Source organism: Aedes albopictus, chromosome 2, assembly GCF_035046485.1.
Source record: "Aedes albopictus strain Foshan chromosome 2, AalbF5, whole genome shotgun sequence".
Taxonomy (NCBI): domain Eukaryota; kingdom Metazoa; phylum Arthropoda; class Insecta; order Diptera; family Culicidae; genus Aedes; species Aedes albopictus.
Genome location: NC_085137.1, coordinates 41,658,166 through 41,677,371, shown reverse-complemented (window position 1 = coordinate 41,677,371; position 19,206 = coordinate 41,658,166). Strand labels below are relative to the sequence as shown.

The window sequence follows — 19,206 nt, the reverse complement described above, 5'->3', positions numbered from 1 at the left end:
TATTAGCAATCTACCATGAAAATAAACAAAAAAGTTATGACAATTCAAACATTTCACAATTTTCACATTTAGTAATAATTTTTTTTAGTGTAAATTATTTCGGCCGGAAATTGAAGTTTGATGCTAATTTTATTGTTAATGGCCTTGCGTGAGTAAAACAAGTTGTTTTTATTATATATTATATATACATATAATATAATATACTATGTACCGTAATGTTCCGATTTTATCACGCCCTCCGCGCATTAGTCGTTTATTCATTAATTTGCTGTTACATTTGAGGACAAGTGTTTTCCCTCTTCTTCAAGATGAATGTTGAAAGCGTGTTTTGCAACGTTAAAAATATTGAAATGGGTATAGATGTTGAAGAATATTACAGGGCATTTTTGAAAAGGGGCGTAATTAAATTGTTTAAACAGATGTCGCTGATGGCAATTTCTCAGTTGTTGTCGTTTTCGAACTTCCTGCGCCCTGCTTTACCGATGATATACAGATGGCTCGTTTGTCAAATTCTAGACGGCAGGACGTGCAAATGCGTAATTTTGTACACAATGTGGACATTTGGGCATAACCAGTCTCTTTCAGTTTATCTATGGTGCTTTCGGTGAGATTTCGTAACTCTTTTGAACATTTTTTTTCATCAAACGGTCTACAAGAGAGCGTTGAGTTGAAGACCTTTAGAAAGCGACTGTTCATCTTGTTCGTTAGATTATAATAAACAAAATCACTTATTAATTTTAACTTACTTGTTTGGTGTTGGTGGCTGAAGAAAAAAAATACTATACAATTTTTAATATTCATAGCGGTAGTATTTTTTTGTTTTTTTCGTGAGCATTGTCAGGTATGTATACAGACAAACAAACGTAACACTGGCGAAATTTTCATTGACCACGCCTTCAACGATCATTTTGAATCTTGGTTGTGGCTTTCATAACAAGAAGAGCGCCCATCGTTTTTCTTTGCGTTTGACGTTTCACACTAGCGCCTTCTGATGACGATATTGCACAACGCAGTGTTTCGTGAAACATTTCCACCAGGTGGTGATAGTGTGAACTGGGCGATGAATTTTCACTAAAATTGTTCTAGGCATTTCGTCTGTTTGTCTGTGGTATGTACCTCTTATGCATTTGTTGTTGTTGAAGTTACTCGCATTCTTCCGATCATAAAGTCTGTTCTCTACACACTTAATTTTGATTACCGCACGGTGTGTCTGGTATAAGAAATTTATTACAAAAAAATAGGCATCGCTAATTTTTACGTTACGTGAAAGTTGACGCTACTAGCTTTCATTCAAGCCCAACATCGAAATATTCCATCGGGGGAACTTTTTCATACAAAAATTGGGTATGTTTGTTAAGTAGAAATAGGGATTAATTTGGAACCGTTCATTTTGTATGGGGAAAAACAGTATTCTGAAAAAGTTGTTCGAGATCCCTCGGTGGATTTTTTTGAGGGACCGTGCAAATGAAAGCTGGAAGTCTCTATTTTTGAATAGCGAAAAATTTGGCGATGCCCAATTTTTTGTTATAAACCTTTCCCATACACACGCCGTGTACCGAGTTCGGTAATTTTTTGACGAGATTAAAACTGCTGAGCACCGAACTCGTTCAGCAAAAATGCATTGTTTACCTTTTCCATACGATTTTGACAGTTGTTTTACTGAGCCTCAGTAAAATCGATTACCGAAACTACCGAGATCGTACTGCTGTTATAATCTCGTCAAAAAAGTACCGAACAGGCAATTCAGAAATAAGTGTGTAAGAGGGATTTTTTTTGCGGATAAACTAGACGACGCGTATAAAAAAACTTTTATTATACAGCTTTTGTCTTAAAAATAAATTCAATTCCATTTTTCTTATAATCAACAGCTTTTCAACACTATCAAGGGATTTTTTCACCAGTCACGTACAATAAAAAGTATGACAATCTCAATATTTTTGATCACAACACTGGATCGCGTCTAAGTTTCAAATAGATACTATAGTAATTACGAATAATCAAACTAAAGTATCATGAAAACAACTTGTTTAATTCAGGCGGTAGCCTTTACAATAAAATCAGCATCAAAATATAATTCTCGAAATAATTTACACAGAAAAAATTTTTTTTTTGTTACTAAATGTAAAAATTGTGAAATGTTTGAAATGTCATAACTTTTTTGTTTATCAGTTTACCATCACCAAAATTTTATGGTAGATAGCTGATATAATGGGCTATTTCCCCTAAAAAATTGAAGTTGGTAAAAAGATAGGGTTTTGAGATATTTGAGTTTTTGTGACAAATATCATATTTTTTCAAAGTAGAAAAAGAAATTTTTTACAGTGTATATTTTCTAAGGAATCATCATTTAGTTATCTAACTTTGCTGAAAAATTTATAACAATCGAACAATCCGTTTTTGCTGTACAGCTTTTAGAATATTTTAGAACTATTTTCGCATACACCCTTTTGAAAAGTTAGTCGTGAGTGAATATGAAGGTTTAATATCAAAAAATGGCGATTTATATGAAATTGAAAAACTGTGCAAAGTTTCAGATATTTTTGAAATGGTCGCTCAGGATCGACTGACATGACTCCGTGGAATTCCTCTATTTTTGTTTTAGCTTTGAGCTGCGCAAATTAAAGCCCGCTGCGAGATTTTTTTCCTCTGCTAACATTGGGATTGAACTCATTCAATAGTTACATCGATACTAAAATCAGTGCGAGAACTATGATTTGCCTGACGGAGAACGGAGAGAACTGATACTGAGAAGATTGTGATTCAATTCACTGAGTGCAGAGTAAAAGTATGCTGGAAGAAACGTGATTAAATTCACTGCATACACAGGAAAAGAATGCTGAGCGAACTGTGATTGAATTCACTGAGAAAGACAAAACAAGTTTGTATTGAAAAGCTGGGATCCAGCTGGGAACACAGACAACTGTGGTTTAAATGACTGAGAATGGAGTAAAATGATACTAAGAAAATTGTGATTAAATTCACTGAATGCAGAGTAAACGAATGCTGGAAGAATCGTGATTAAATTCACTGAGAAAGGTGAAACAAGTTTATGAGAGTGTGTAGAAGGCAAATAAATGGTATCTCTATTCCACCAATACGCTGTTTTCGTAGTCAGCATAACATCAGCACAAGCCTAGGGCTCAAGCGTCACATTCTATCTCTCAACACAGCAGCATAGTTTTATGAGGGACAAGAAAATAAGTAGAAGACCTTGTCAGTTCCCTGGTAAAAGATCCGTGATTGGTTCAGATGGAACCACGACGACCTTTGTGTAACTAATAGCATAGCGACAAGAAGATGTTTTTGATCACTTAAATGTCTAATCATTTATATCCGATTTTTTCATCCAGTTTATTGAATTAATTGCATTGCTGTAATTAAACGCCGCACATATGTGACAGTTTCTTGGATGCAGCTGTTGACATGATTGGACTAAATAGAAGAACGCAGGATCGGTGTTGTAGCATGGTGTCATTCAGCCCAATTCGGACTAGGATCATTACATTGATATTTTCGAGGCAAACTTTTTTTTTTACGTTCGGAGGGATTCCTGAGCCGAGGTCATGTGTGACGAGTTGTTCAATTAGGTCTCTTATCAATGTAATTCCCGGATAAAAAATGTTTGGAACAGGAGGATTAGTATAAGCGCCAGTATAGCCGGACCAGTGAACGCACGGGTGTTCACCAGGTCCATGAGCCTTGGATATAGAGTGTCTTCGCGCCTGCCACACGATGTACAAGGGCAGAATGATCATTGACAGAGGGGGATCTCAGTTGATATCTAGCAGCTGGTAAGTGCGCTCGTGTAAAACTGAGCTGAGAAGAAGACATTATGTTTGTAGAGACGTTGCACTGAGAAGAAAAATGAGTATCAGTAAATCGTATTTTTGTAAACGATCTCCTATCTAAAAAAAAATAATAATATGAAAGGGGGAATCTCAAGAATGCCAAGAATTAAATTGTTTTGTTGTGTACGTTTTGTTTCACGAATGTTTTGTTCCGTTGAAATTGCCATATGTACTACAAATCTCCTGCCTAAATATGCATAAATAGGATATAATTATAGCGATACAACTATTACTATTATAACAGTTTTATCGTCATCATATGGCCTTGTGAAAATCCATGTTTTCTAGACTCCGTGTGACGGTCATCGTTGTCACATCAACTATCAAAGTATATCAACTCCTTTTGAAAACTGGTAGCTCAATGTGAATCAGCTGAAGTTTCCAAGCACTGCGAAGTATCTTGTAAGTAAGATAGGATTTGACTGATTAAGTATGCTTTAGTCAGCTTTGTTTGCGTTGTGATTGAATTCACTGAGATCGTACAAAAGGAACTGTAATTGAATTTACTGTAAAAGTTGATAATATACTATTGTTTACGTTTACATTTACGTTGCCCGCTGCCTAGTAATCGAATCCACGCTCCGTAATACGATGCGATATTATGCTTGATGACATTAGCCAGTTGACCATGAAACCAATAACTCTCTATGCGCTCTATTTGTTTTGTTGAACACTTTCATTTACAAAATATTAACGAGAGAGAAAAGTCTACCTAACGTTCTGAGCAACTGATGATGCTAGGAAACATTTATATGTACAAAAGTATTTTAGCAAGATGTGTGTCGAAAAAAAAACAGCAGAGTCGAGTATACTCCCCTTCATGATGATGCCGTAGCTAGCATGACAAGATGACAAGCACACATGTTAGGTCTAAGCTGATAGCCTATTGTTTATTTGTATATACGTTAAGGTGCATTAAAGTCATTATATCACTCACCAGAGGAAAGTGATTCCCTTATGGAACATAGTTTTTCGTTTGGAGATATTTTATAGAATACATATGAATACGAAAATAGAGTCAAATTGATTGTAGGAAATATATTTCACTTTTAACGAATCATGCAGTATTATTGCTATACAATTAGATAGTGGCATTTTCTTTTTGGTTGTTGAAGAGAGATAGCTAAGGTGAATGAACAATCAGTCTTATTTGTCTATTGAACTTTGAGGAAGTAACAAGCAAAGATTGCAGTCGTGTTGAAATTCTGATGCCCGATGTCTTAATACATTAACGCGTAAGAATTGTTGAGTGTCTTGCATGTTAGAGTTTTCTAGAGATGATATTTAACTAATGCATTGTACTGCAGATTAGCCGTTGTTAAATATTAGCATATTTAGTAATGACTTGATAGAACTCATAGGATTGGGCGGTGTAGAGTATTTCAGGCAATTATCAAGCAACTATACGTATGAGTATAGCTGGATTAAAGAAAGGGGGATGTGGTGACGAGTGCCTTACTCATAAATGTGTTTAAGCAGAATCAACATTGTTCGCTACACTCCGACGCATACGCACCTGAGTGATGGTGCGACAGCCGGTATACACACTGCTGCGTGGCAGTTTATCACTTAGTCTTTGATGCACATTCGGGCTTGCCGCACGCGATTACCACAAGTGGTGTTGAGATAATTCCATATTCTGAATCTGCATGCCAAACTGAGTCGAAATCCAAATTTTCATCAATTTTGGTGCCCGGGAACCTATTTAAAAATCAATTTGAAATTTGTATGGGAGCGATTTGTCGAATCACCCCTCGTCGCATTTTGTACTGAGCGGAGCTGTCAAGAAGTTGCCCAGCTGTCAAAAGGTGATTTCAAAAAATCTTTTTGAAATTGATTTTAGCTACCAAAATAAAGTTCTCAAAATCTGTAAAAAATCATAGCGGCTCAGAAAAAGGTGCTCTTTCGTTTAAAAATAGAAAATCATTGGTTTTTTTCCTAATTTAAAACCCCAATAGGCAAGCTGCTGCTATAGAATCAGCACCGGTAAGGATGTCGTCCATGTACGTACCCTTCTCGATGACCTTCACAGCTCCAGGAAATTCGTCCTGATGATCCACAGCAGTCTGTTTGAGCGCCATGGTCGCCTGAAACGGAGATGGCGCGAGCCCGTACGTAACCGTTGTTAGCTCCTGAACGGTCACAGGTTCCCCTCGATTATACCGCCAGAAAATACGTTGATATTTCGTGTCTTGCGGGTGTACGTCGACCTGGCGGAACATCTTGGGAATATCCAACGTGAAGACATACTGAAATCCCCTGAATCGTAGAAGAATTGCGAAGAGGTCATTCTGAATGGTTGGCCCGGTTATCAGAACGTCGTTGATGGAAACTCCGGAAGATGATTTGGCAGAACCATCAAATACGACCCTCAGTTTGGTCGTCGCGCTCGTTGGCCGCAGTATGCAGTGATGGGGTAGATAATATACCGAGCCGGGATCCTCCTTGTGATCCACCTGCACCTCGCGCATGTGGCCCAGCTGCTGGTATTCTCGAATGAACTGCGAGTACTGCTCCTTTAATTCCGGTTGCCTGTCCAATTTTCGTTCAAGGTTCAGAAAGCGCCTCAGCGCCATTTCGCGTGAATCGCCCAGCTCGTGCCTCCGTTCGTTGAAGGGATGCTGAACAACATATCTCCCCGCTTCGGTGCGCTGATGAGTACGAGAAAAATGTTCCACGCACCGCTCGTCATCCGCCTTAGGGACCAGGCGAATCTCGTCACATGCTTCCACTCTGTATAAACTCTTCAGAAGCTCGATAAGGGGTTCATCCTCGGCAGTCTGACAGAAGGTGTGCGCAACGACTGGGGCGTCGCTCGCAATTACTCCTCCGGCGATCCAACCAAGCTTGGTGCTGGTCAGAGTCGGCAAATTCGGGCCGAGTTCGATCCGATCATTTTGCAGAAGATCCCAGAAGTGTTCAGCGCCAATTAACATATCGACGCGTCCTCGTTCGTTGAATGTTGGATCGGCTAAATCTTCTTTGCTTGGGATAGACCAGTCGGAAATATCGAAGGATTTCACGGGCAAGTCGCCAGTGATACGAGGAGTCACCAGCAAGTCAAGGTCGACAGCAAAATCTCCGTGGCAGGATTTTACTGTGGTCCGCAGTATGCGACGAATTCGTGTGTGGTTGCCGTTCAGACTACTGACTGTATAATCAGCTGGGTCCAGTTTCAGTGACAGCAGATTCGCAAATCTTTCCGATACAAAACTCATTTGCGATGCGGAATCCAGGAGCACTCGGCATGGGTAGGGAGTGCTGCACAACCCATAGGCCAACACCACTGCAGTCGACAGCAGCGTTTGTTTCGTCGTCCCTTCGACACTTGCACACAGAGTCGTCGTTCCCGATGGATTACCGGCGTTCGGAGTGCCGGTTGGCTTCACTTCCGGTGTCGCAGGGGATTCTGTTGGCTTTGCAATTGCAGCCCTGGAAGCGTCCTCGGTGTGTAGCAAGGTGTGATGTTTCTTGCTACACTCACGACAAGAACGTGTCGACGAACACGCGTTGGTTCGATGTCCCCTGGTCAAGCAGTTGAAGCAGGCACCGCATCGCTTCAGAACATCATATTTTTCACTCACACTTTTGTTCTTGAAACACTCACATTTCCAAAGTTCGTGAGCTGCTTTACACACTGGACACTTATGTTCGTTTTTCATTTCACTGGTTGACACTAGTGTGTGGCCTTTTGCCACCTTCGGTTTTACACTCTCCATCGGCGACTTCGTGTCGATCTTCTCGTAGATTCGACATTGTTCTTGTAGAAAATCCAGCGTCGCAGCAACTCCCGGCAGAACTCCCTTCTTCTGACGGGCTTCCCAGGCAACACGCAGCTTTTTGTCCATCTTCGCAGCAATGAGGTTCACCAGCATCTGTTCCCCAAGCCCAGCCACTGGCAGCTGCTGATTCCTCAGGGCGTCCACATTCTTCATGCAAACGTCGATCATCTTCCTCATATTCACCGCGTTGTCCTGTCCAACTTTTGGCAAGTTAAACAGGTTCTCAATATGCTTGTCGATAATGATTCGCTTATCTTCATATCTCTGTTCCAACACCAACCATGCGGCATCATAGTCGTTGTTGTTGACTAGATCCTGGTCGATGACACCGGCAGCTGGACCGACGAGGCAGTTTCGAAGGTGGTATAATTTCAACGCCGGCTCTTCCTGTCTGTACCGATTCATGACGGTTGTGAACATCGATTTGAAGGAAAACCATTTCTCATATGACCCGTCGAAGCTCGGCAGCGGGACTTGTAACGGGGGTAGGTAGGGCTGGGCTGGGTACATCAACTGCTGCGAAGGGTTCTGGAGCACCGCCGTGGGACCGGCGACCAATTTTGAAGCAGGAGCCGCGTTAGCGACCGCTGCCTTCGTAGCCTGCTCTAGCAGCATACTGAGTCGGATGACCACGTCGTTGTGGAGCGTTTCGAAATCCACGTATTTTGCAGTTTGTTCAGCACGGCGTTCATCAGAGAGGAGCATGAGCATGAGCATGAGCATAGATGACCGTACTATTCGTAGTTGCTACTCCGTGATTGACCAGAACAATCGAAGTTGCACAAGGAACCAACAGACGGAGCTTGGGAGTAGCTTACCGTCCTCAATGTGCATCTTCGAGAATTCCAAACTTTATTAGGTCAATAACGGCGCCGGCCACGTCCTTACGGTCATCGAGGAAGGAAAGGAATGTTATTATGACGTGCGTTGCTTACTAAAGACCGAGATCACCTCTGCGTCTCCACGTCTGTCATGGGAAGGACTTTTTGTTAGTGGGGAGGGGAAAGGGCGCATGATATGAGTTCACTTTGGTAAGTGGAGTGATTCATGCAACCCTATTAATATCAAACCACTTATTTTCATTTGGACTAAAACAAAACACATGCCGACATCGAAGATGACGAACCATTCAGATAGTTTTCAAAGTGCGAAAATTAACGAAAGAGAAACTAAAGTGATTTGAACCAACGTGGCTTTGGAACTTGGGCCGACACTTGACGTGACGAACATTTCAATGTCTGTTGACTAAAATCGCAAAAAATGTTGTTTGTTGCATTTATCGTATCATAAACCGCCCCGTACGAAGATGAGCAGTCAAATAGACGACGACGACGACGACCGAATGAAAACGCGGCCTGTACACTTTGCCTCCAAAAACTCACTCTCGCAAAAATCTAGCAAAGCGAGCGCGCGAAACTTTGCTGCTGCCGAACTACCGCACACTACTGAGTCAGTAGTACTGACTGCTTGGCGTCCCGTCGTCGGAGCCCCACAGAGAGAAGGGGAAAGAAAACCGCAAAAATCTAGCAAAGCGATCGCGCGAAACTTTGCTGCTGCCGAACTACCGCACACTACTGACTGCTTGGCATCCCGTCGTCGGAGCAGTGTTGCCACAGGTACAGATTATTCTGTAAAAGTACAGATTTTTTACAACTTTTTGGTACAGATTCTGTACGGTACAGATTACAGATTTTCTGCAAAAGGTACAGAATGGTACAGATTTTTTGAATTTGAGAAAAATACATTAAAATTCAAATTAAAAATATTTTTAATACTGATATTTTTGATTTATAAGTTCAGAAATTGTTTACAGTATACTCAAATTAAGTGTTTTTCATAGTTTAGCCTGAATGTAATGCTCTTTTTTTGTGTATTTCAAGCGATTTTAAATCAAATGTGGTACAAATTTGGTACAGATTTTGGGTACAGATTTTTCGAATACCTGGTACAGATAAAAAAGATTTTTGAGCCTTCGGTACAGATAAAAATGTGGCAACACTGCGTCGGAGCCCCGCAGAGGGAAGAGGAAAAAAAAATCGCAAAAATCTAGCAAAGCGAGCGCGCGAAACTTTGCTGCTGCCGAACTACCGCACACTACTGACTGCTTGGCATCCCGTCGTCGGAGCCCCGCAGAGGGAAGAGGAAAAAAAAATCGCAAAAATCTAGCAAAGCGAGCGCGCGAAACTTTGCTGCTGCCGAACTACCGCACACTACTGACTGCTTGGCGTCCCGTCGTCGGAGCCCCGCAGAGGGAAGAGGAAAAAAAATCGCAAAAATCTAGCAAAGCGAGCGCGCGAAACTTTGCTGCTGCCGAACTACCGCACACTACTGACTGCTTGGCGTCCCGTCGTCGGAGCCCCGCAGAGAGAAGGGGAAAGAAAACCGCAAAAATCTAGCAAAACGAGCGCGCGAAACTTTGCTGCTGCCGAACTACCGCACACTACTGACTGCTTGGCATCCCGTCGTCGGAGCCCCGCAGAGGGAAGAAGAAAAAAAAAATCGCAAAAATCTAGCAAAGCGAGCGCGCGACACTTTGCTGCTGCCGAACTACCGCACACTACTGACTGCTTGGCGTCCCGTCGTCGGAGCCCCGCAGAGAGAAGGGGAAAGAAAACCGCAAAAATCTAGCAAAGCGAGCGCGCGAAACTTTGCTGCTGCCGAACTACCGCACACTACTGACTGCTTGGCATCCCGTCGTCGGAGCCCCGCAGAGGGAAGAGGAAAAAAAATCGCAAAAATCTAGCAAAGCGAGCGCGCGAAACTTTGCTGCTGCCGAACTACCGCACACTACTACGGCGTTCATCAGAGAGGAGTAGTGCATAAATCTTGTTCTGAAAGTCATTGTACTCGCGGTAACAATGCTCCACCGTCTACTTCCCTTTCACTGCCCCTCTCTGATGAACCAGCACTTTCAGTTGTTCTTCCATCTTCACGAGTTCTTCTTTTCGTTTTTGTGCTTCTTTTTGTTCACTTATTGGCGTTCTCGGAATTTTGTCCTTCTTAGGCGGCGGTGTAGCATACATCTTCTCTGTTGCGAACTACATGACACTGACCACCCGCCATTTGCAAAAACAAAATCCACCAATCGAACACTAAACACTTTTCTTCTTCTCGCGATGGTTCAGCCTCAGATCGCTTGTTGCAGTTAGGGCTTCTTTTTTTTCACTGGCGATGACTCAGCGTCACATCCACCAGTAATGGATGCTCACAATCGTTTTCTTCGAAGCGACTGACGTCGCTACACTCGGCCGACAGCGGCGGACGAATGCTCAACCGGAATCAATCTTCTTCTCACTGGGCTGGCTAACGGAACACCCACTATCAGGTTACCCCAAACCACGAATCGTTTATCTTTTTCACTGAGGTGACCGTTCCGTGCAACAGCAGCCAACGGATCACTACACCCGGCCGGTAGCAGCGGACGAATGCTCAAATCGAATTTCAATCCTCGTCGCGACCGCCATTTGCAACGCCGATTGGCGCATCACCACTCGATCAATCGCGGCGAAGGAGCGTTCGGTCTTGGTTTTCATGGGAAAACACGGTACGGTAATCGAAATCCACCGGTTTTTTGCAAATCCGGCTGTTGTAGGACCACAATGTTCCTTCCGATCTAAAGTGGACTGTAATTTTCTAGTTTTTAGGCGTCTCGGCCATTCGGTTTCGAGAGTAAAATCAAACGCGACCGATTCACTTGAATGATTGTACAGAACTTGTTTTATTCATGTTTTTGGAGAGATACATGGTGTGTGTGTAGAATTCGTGTTTCGGCACAGAAGGTGCTAGAGATGCTCATATTGTTAGGGTTGTTCATTTTATAAGTAATCGAACAGGCATATTGAGGTTTAATTGTATTTAATATTAATCTAAATATGCTATTCAGTTGCTTTTCTTTTCTGCTCGGGATTACATCCCTAGGTCCTCCTTAACTGCTAAAAGCCAACGTGTGCACGGCCTACCACAAAACAAAATACATACAACCACGGAGCCAACGGCCTCTGGTTCTCTGCTGAATATGGTTTTAGCTTGTCGTTCCTCCGGCATACGAGTTACGTGCCCAGCCCACCGCAGCCTGCCGTGTTTCATTCGCTTTACCATATCCATGTCTTGATATACTTGGAACAATTCGTAGTTCATGTGACGCCATTAGATAGCGTACTCTAGTTCACCACTGAGTATTGTTCGCAGCACTCAACATTTAAAGACTCCAAAGCTCTCTCAACGTCCACGATCGATGGCCGTGTAAAGCGACCGGAAAAGTCAGAGTCTTGTACAACGCAAATTTTATCTTCCATTTGTAGTCTACGGGACCTCAGCTGGTTTCGCTGATGGAAAAAGGCCCGGTTCGCGACAGCACTCGCACTCTTTGCACCTCGCGGGTATCATTTATCGCACGTCACTAGACTACCAAGATAAACAAAATCGTCAACAACAAAAACGCACGGTGTCAAAATCTCGATTATTATCGAACTTTCATGTACCTCGTACTTTTCTTCGAATCTGATTAGTATTTGGCCTATATATTCATAATCGGAAGACTAGAAAATATTTCATCGGCGAATTTTTTTCCATACATTTTGTATGGGACGTTTTTTGGGCTAAAACAGTATTTATTGAATTTTAGTATGGAAAATAGCCAAAAACTTAGCCAAATCAAAATTTCGCCGATAACATATTTTCAAACTTTCCATTTATACTATATAGCCAAAATTCTGACATTCTATGAAGAAAAATCCGAGGTACATGAAAGTTCGATAATAATCGAAATTTTGACACCGTGAAACGTTTCGCCACCTAGCACCATAATGGATGCACGTTGTACTTCCGAAATTTATCGAGAACCTACCGCAGGGCGAACATCTAATCAGTCCTCACGATAACCTGCCTGATATTCACCGACTTGCGGCCTCAGCTGGTAAAACAGAATTATGGACAAACATTTGTACGTTGAATTGAGAAGTATTATTCCTCTGTAATTCGCGCACTCAAGCCGATGCAAGAGTTGATATATGTAGTTGATAAGAAGCGACTGAAGTTAAAATGTGATCTCAATCGTTTTTTGTCAAGTTAACGTGTGAAGAATGTCATTGAGCCGTACCCCACCCCGAAGAATAGGAAATTCAGAAAATATTAGGTTGTTGACCATGAAGCGAGGCCAGATAAAGGAAACGGTCACGAGGATCGCCAATACCGCTGAGGGCGAGAATAGAAGACTTTCACTTCCCTTCCTGCGAGTTTACGCGAAGAACTTGCAGTCTTGCAGATGATCTACGGAGAATACAATGGCGTCCATAATGTCATCACCGCTTCCGTGGAAGAAGAAACTGTACAAGCTCAGGAAGAAAGGTATATTCAATTTGAAGACCTCTACAACAAAACGATGGTCAAGGTAGAATCGATGATAGAAGACTTGGAGAAAGAGAAATGAGGGTATCCATTTAGTACGTCACGCTTAGAGGGTTGGTTTTGTAAAAGTGTGACAAGCAATGTATTAGGTACATATAGGAAAAACCCGTACGAAGGGGTGAGGGGGGTTGAAAATTCCTAATTTTAGTGTGACGTACTTTATGGATGATCCCAAAGAGGAACATCATCCAATCTGGCCAACCAGTGAATTGTCAACACCCATTCTTATCCTACCGACTTTTGATGGACGCCACGCTTCAAGATCATGTTCCAGAACATGATGCAGCGATCCAACGATTCCGATGCGATAAAGTTGTGGATGGAGACGCTACAAATAACAACTACGCAAGCGCATGGGAGATTCTGGAAGAATAATTCGGTTATTATCGAGTCTCACATCCTTGGTCTATTGAATATGAAGATGATATCGAAAAAGTCATCGAAAGATTCACGTAATCTGGTGGAGGAATGCTCCCGCCACGTATAATCTTATCAAGCTTATCAGTGTACGGAGGTTTCCAATTCACAAATAGTTATTTATGCAACAAGTTGCAAAATGATGATTTTTTCAGCACGAGTCGTACATTTATCCAACGAGGCTTGCCGAGTTGGATAAATACGACGAGTGCTGAAAAAATCGAGTTTTGCAACGAGTTGCATACAAAGTTTTTTGGAATTGCAAAAATACCCAGTATAATCTTTCCTTGCTACACGAACTTGCATCAAGAGGAACCACGTGCCACCATTCAGGCGCGTCAGCGTGGTGCTTTTGTTCGATCAGGTAGGCTATGATAGGGTAGGTGTCAGAAATTTGCAAGCTCCCGTCGTCGTCATACCGCAGCATGGGCAAGAGCAAAAGTAGTTTCATCTGCTGTTCCTACGCCTGATCTGATGCAGTCCTAATCAGAATCTGAATAGTCCTAATTCGGATTCGAGCTGCTCAGAGGATGTAGAAGCAGCAGCTGTGTCTACGGTAGCCGCAAATTTGTCAAAAAGTGGGTTCCTGCAAAGGTGCCGAAAAGTGCTACTTTTCAGCACTCTTAAGGGTGCCGAAAAGTAGTACTTTTCGGCACTTTTGTTTTAGTGAAGAAAAGTAGGCCGTTTTATCATTGAAATCGCGAGTGAAAAGTAGGGGAAAACGCAACGCAATTACAAAAATAAATTTTAATTTGCAAAAACACGTTTCGCTAAGAGATTCAAAGCCAAATTTAGATTCTACTATGATTGATCTATCGAATATAAATGGCCATAAACATCATTTAATACAATTAATGGCTTATTAGCTAATTTTCCAAACGTGTCCACCTTACCCAGCCTATTGGTCCATCTCACATTTGGAAATCACTTTTTAATGATCTCAAAAGTCATGGAAAATCAACTTTTATTGCAAAATCGGCTTGCAGACTGTAAAGTAAATCGAAGTAAATAGTAAGGAGATAAATTTTTAATTATCGCATTGTTTACACTGTCAAAATAGAGTGTTTCCTAAACATGTCCATCTTACGCCCCCCCCCCCCCCCCTACAACGTGTCCTAATGATAAATCCGGTAAAAAATATTTCAAAATACACCATACGTATGCATATACTCTTATCCATTTTGAGAGACGAAAGACACACAACAAGAATGGAGACCATGAGGTACGAAGGCCAAGTAAGGTGTCAACCAGAGCTGGTGTGGTTCATCCGAAGCCAGCGACGATACCAATTTCTACTGCATGTCATACGATAGAGAATCTACCCTTAAATCACCGTGTAAGGGCGGGGGTTCTACCAGTGTTGCAATTGGATTTCAATGGGGGCAGAATGTTCGCCTCCAGCGCTTTCAACAAAAAAAGATCGCAGTCATCAATGCTACAACGGCAACCCGGATCAACAACGTCGTTAGCAACCGCAACACGACAGTTCAGCTCCGCGGCTTATAAAAGGATATCAACAGATCCAGAGATCGTAATTACCAACTTGGAAGCCAAACGATCAAGACCGGAGCCACCAAATATTAAACGATTAGAATACATATTCAAATAATAACAGCAGAAGTTTTTGTTCCCCCCATTTCATGGAATTGGGCCTAGTCTAAGTTCTCCCAGTCCATTGTTCCGCCTATAAATCGTTGGGTTCACGGCCGAGCGCAAACACCAGGACAGACGCTGTTTGAGCCGCACCTCCTTAGTGAACAGCCGCTCGAGATGTAACTCATCATCTAGCTGAAGTCAAGTACAACAGTGCCCAAGCTGCACTACCAGCTATGCACACAACTCTTAGCTATTGGACTTAAGTTTTGCACCAAGGATTGTAATGAAAGTATGGGAGCTTGGGTTTAAGCGAATTTAAAGAGCAGCATTATAAAAACCAAGTGAATTAAACCATAACAACTTATTATTGCTAATGCATAACCATCAAAACGGTTTCCTCAATCCCATAGTTTAGTTTAAAAATGAAGGCAAAAGCAGAATTTATAATATTGTCGTAAAGCACTTGACAATGTACCGCACCGCGTTGAACCATCTGAACACCCCTGAACTATGTAGGGTAAGTAGGTATGCGGTATAGACTGCTATCAACAAGTTAAAAGACGTTCTTCGGTTGAAAGACTAGGAAAGGTATCTACCTATATTGATATTGAATCCCACCTCCATCCATAGCATAAAAGGGATAGCGTAGAGACCGTTTGTAAGACAAGATGCCATCACTCACTTTGGGTTTTGCATTCTATCATCCGAAACAGCTTTACGGTAAAACTTCCCCGATCCGATGCGAGGAGGTAGGAGAAGTTGGAAGGACTACCATTTTCACACCGGGTCAAATTCCTGAACGAAACAGGAGCACCGTTTTCAACAAAAGGACGTATGAGAATAAAATGTTCTAGGGTTTATATTCCCACTACAACACAACGTATAGCTAATCCTCGAAGATAAACTAAATTGGCCAAATTAGTTAATACTTGTACCCTTGTTGTACCCCTATTGCTAAACCTCCCAAGTAACATAACTGAATAACTGTTTCTTAACCCTCTAATACCCAAATTTTTGATTTTGATCTAAATATCATTTTTCGTCATCTAAAATCGATTTAAACATGTTTTGGAAGACGATTCTTTTGAATTCTCGATTTTGTGAATTTTGATTTTTGATTTTTCTAATTTTTATTTTTGAACATCCCTACACTTTTATATTTTTCCTGGAAGCCTATTTGGCCTACCGATTTTTCAAGGCAAAAACATTTTGAGATTTTATGATTTTTGTTAAATTATTATTTTTTTAAATTTTTTTTCATAGAAAATTTTATTTTCCGTGTAACTTTTGGGAAAATAATTTTAGTGTGTATTCAACTCGCTTAAACTCTTCTACTATAATAGAATGATTAAGGAAAAATTTAAAATACGTAAATTGTTGCGATTGAATGCAAAAGAAACAATGACATTGAAAAGGTGACCAAAACATCAATTTTTCAATGATTTTTAAAAAATGTTAATACGCTTTAAAAGACACCAAAAACCATTGTAAGATATACAGAACAGTCCTATATATCAGCTAAAAATATAAAAATTTTGATTGCCCGGGCAAGAAAAAATACAAAAATGCTCAAACTATACCCCGTCTAAAGGCGGGATTGGGTATTAGAGGGTTAAGCTAAAGTTTGCTGAAGAATGGTTTGTTCCACTTTTGTACAGCAAAAATGTTTGTTCGGCTGTTTTCCCCATGGCCTCATCTAGTGCAATGTCGAATAGTTGGTCGTGGACTTTGTAAGATGTACATATTATATAAAAAACATACCGAAACTTTTTGAGGTTGCCTATGTTATGATGTCAGAAAAGGCCTAACCGAAATCTGAATTAAGGATAATCATCGACAATCAATTCTTCGATAAATGAATCTGCAAATCCAATCTCTAATGCAGTTTGTCAATCTCCAGGAAACTCCTCCCAGGAGGACCAACCAAGCACAAAACTCCTTCTCATTTGGGAATCCTCAACGGTACTGCAACGCACGTTCCAAACATAAACAACTCTATACCAATCCTCCAATTCCAACGCACATGATGGCAGCCTTCTCTTAAGACGTGCTGGATGGACCATGGCCAAAGACTATAAAACTACGACTATTGCTGCTGTGTGTCCAGTGCGTATGTGCTGCTACAGCTCCGTATAACTAGGATAAAATCGAATTTCATGCTTACCGATTTCCTTAAGTAGGTCCCATTCGTCCTGCAGGAAGGCTCCATAATGGCCCCGCTTGGCAATCGCCTGCGGACAGCCGAGATTGATATCGATTGCGTCGCAGTGGTCCTGAGCGAGCAGGGCAGCTTCCAGCAGTACCTTCGGATCGTTTCCGCAGAACTGGGGGAAACACGGGATTGAGGGAGAGAGAGAGATCATTAGGAATCAGTCCGATGTCAATTATTCAAAAATTGTGTGGTGAAATTAAGAACATTGGAATCAGTCCAGTAATAATGTGTGTGTATTAGGGTGACCCACAATAGCACATGGTCAAGAATCTTGGGGGCTCACCCTGCAAATGATTGTTAACTTGGAAACAAACTTTTGAATAATGACAACAATTGAAAATGAGTTTGAAAATTATGATTTTGGGACACCCTAGTGTGTACGTGGCACGACGAGAGGGGATGGTAAAACATGGTCCGTTATTAGTCCCAGGTCCAGATAGGGTGCTGGGTGACAAATCTGATGCGAGCAATATTGAGCAAAAACGGCCGTTTGTCGGTCGTCGGTCGTCATCAGTTTTACTTCATGCTTGAATGCAATTACTAACCAGCACGTGTCGCATATGTGCCAAGCCGATACGGAAGGATACATACATATGCTGCGACGAAGGAATAATGATTCAGATTGCTGAAATTAATCCCAACGGAATAATTTTCCTTTCCAGCCCCAGCAATAGTCCATCAAGGCGGCCTCCCCCAAAACCCCATTTAGAAGAGTAGAAGAGTGTTTCACAGTGCTTGCCTACCTGTATGATGAGCGGTCGATCCTCGGGGCACGTTTGCAGCGAGTCCTTGCGATACTTCGGGTCCTTGCTGAAGCAGCTGCTGTGAAACATGGGCGAGTAGCACAGCTGGGCACCGTGGCGGCGACTCAGCAAACGCCACGCCAGCTCGCTGGCATCCACCATGGGGGCCACCTGTGGGTGAGAGTTTAGTAGGTATAGTCATATAGAGGTGCATGTTTGGGACAAATTGGTGGGTAAGTAAATCGTTGAACTGAACTGGTCGCAACCAGTGGTCGATACTGAGCAGCTTAATGCCAGGCATAAAGTGAATTTATTACACTAGTGAGAATCGACTTGGATACCTTGCTAGATTTGAGCGATGACAGGAATAAATTTAGTAGAAGGCTGCTTGACCTATAGCACCATATCAGTCAAGTGGAAATAAGTATAACTAATTGATTTATAGACAAAAAGTAACATTCAAATAATGGAAAAACTTTTGTTTTATTTGGTCTTTGAGAAAACTTAATTGAATTGTACAAGAATAGACGGCATAGAGAATGAATGCAATAAGAGGAAGTAAAAAGAAGCTTCTGCAAGATTGTCAGAAAGCAACTTCCACGCTGGATACAACAAAAAGCTGCATTGAATGGCACCGAAATAAATAATTTCGTTCTCATGATGTTAAGTGGGGGTCTCCAGTTAGCCTAGCGCAGCGGTTAAGGCTATCGATCGCCAATCCAGAGACGGCGGGCTCGATTCCCGTTCCAGTCGGGAAAATTTTCTCGACTCCCTGGGCATAGTGTCCTTGCCTCACAATATACAAATTCATGCAATGGCAGGCAAAGAAAGCCCTACAATTAATAACTGTGGAAGTGCTCAAAGAACACTAAGTTGAAGTGAGGCAGGCCAAGTCCCAGTGGAGACGTCGAGCCATAAAGAAGAAGAAGAAGATGTTAAGCGGTTAATCATGTGTAAAAAAATGTTTCCGTTCGTTGCAAATTGGCTTGTTTTTTCAACGTATTGTACAAAATACAACAGCGTGATCACTTGAGGGTAAAAGATTTTTAAAGCATTTTTCAATAGTTCCATGGAAGCTCGGTACGTGGAACTGAAACTTCATCCAAAGCAGCGGAAGCAGCATACCCGCCAGGAGAATTAAACAGTTGTTAGAATGAAGCGTAAGGTACACCGGGGCAAGTTGAAACGGGTGGGGCAAGATG

General features: G+C 41.8%; 1 protein-coding gene across 1 annotated transcript in view; it reads right to left on the bottom strand.

Moving 5' to 3' along the window:
• LOC109421312 (tRNA-dihydrouridine(16/17) synthase [NAD(P)(+)]-like) overlaps nt 1–19,206 on the bottom strand; it is a 502,248-nt gene that overhangs the window by 28,079 nt on the left and 454,963 nt on the right. Inside the window, exons 5-6 of the mRNA XM_062849522.1 lie at nt 18,005–18,175; nt 17,214–17,373 (exon numbers count right to left, since the gene is read on the bottom strand). Coding sequence (XP_062705506.1) covers nt 17,214–17,373; nt 18,005–18,175 — 331 coding nt within the window. The remainder of the gene's footprint in view (nt 1–17,213; nt 17,374–18,004; nt 18,176–19,206) is intronic.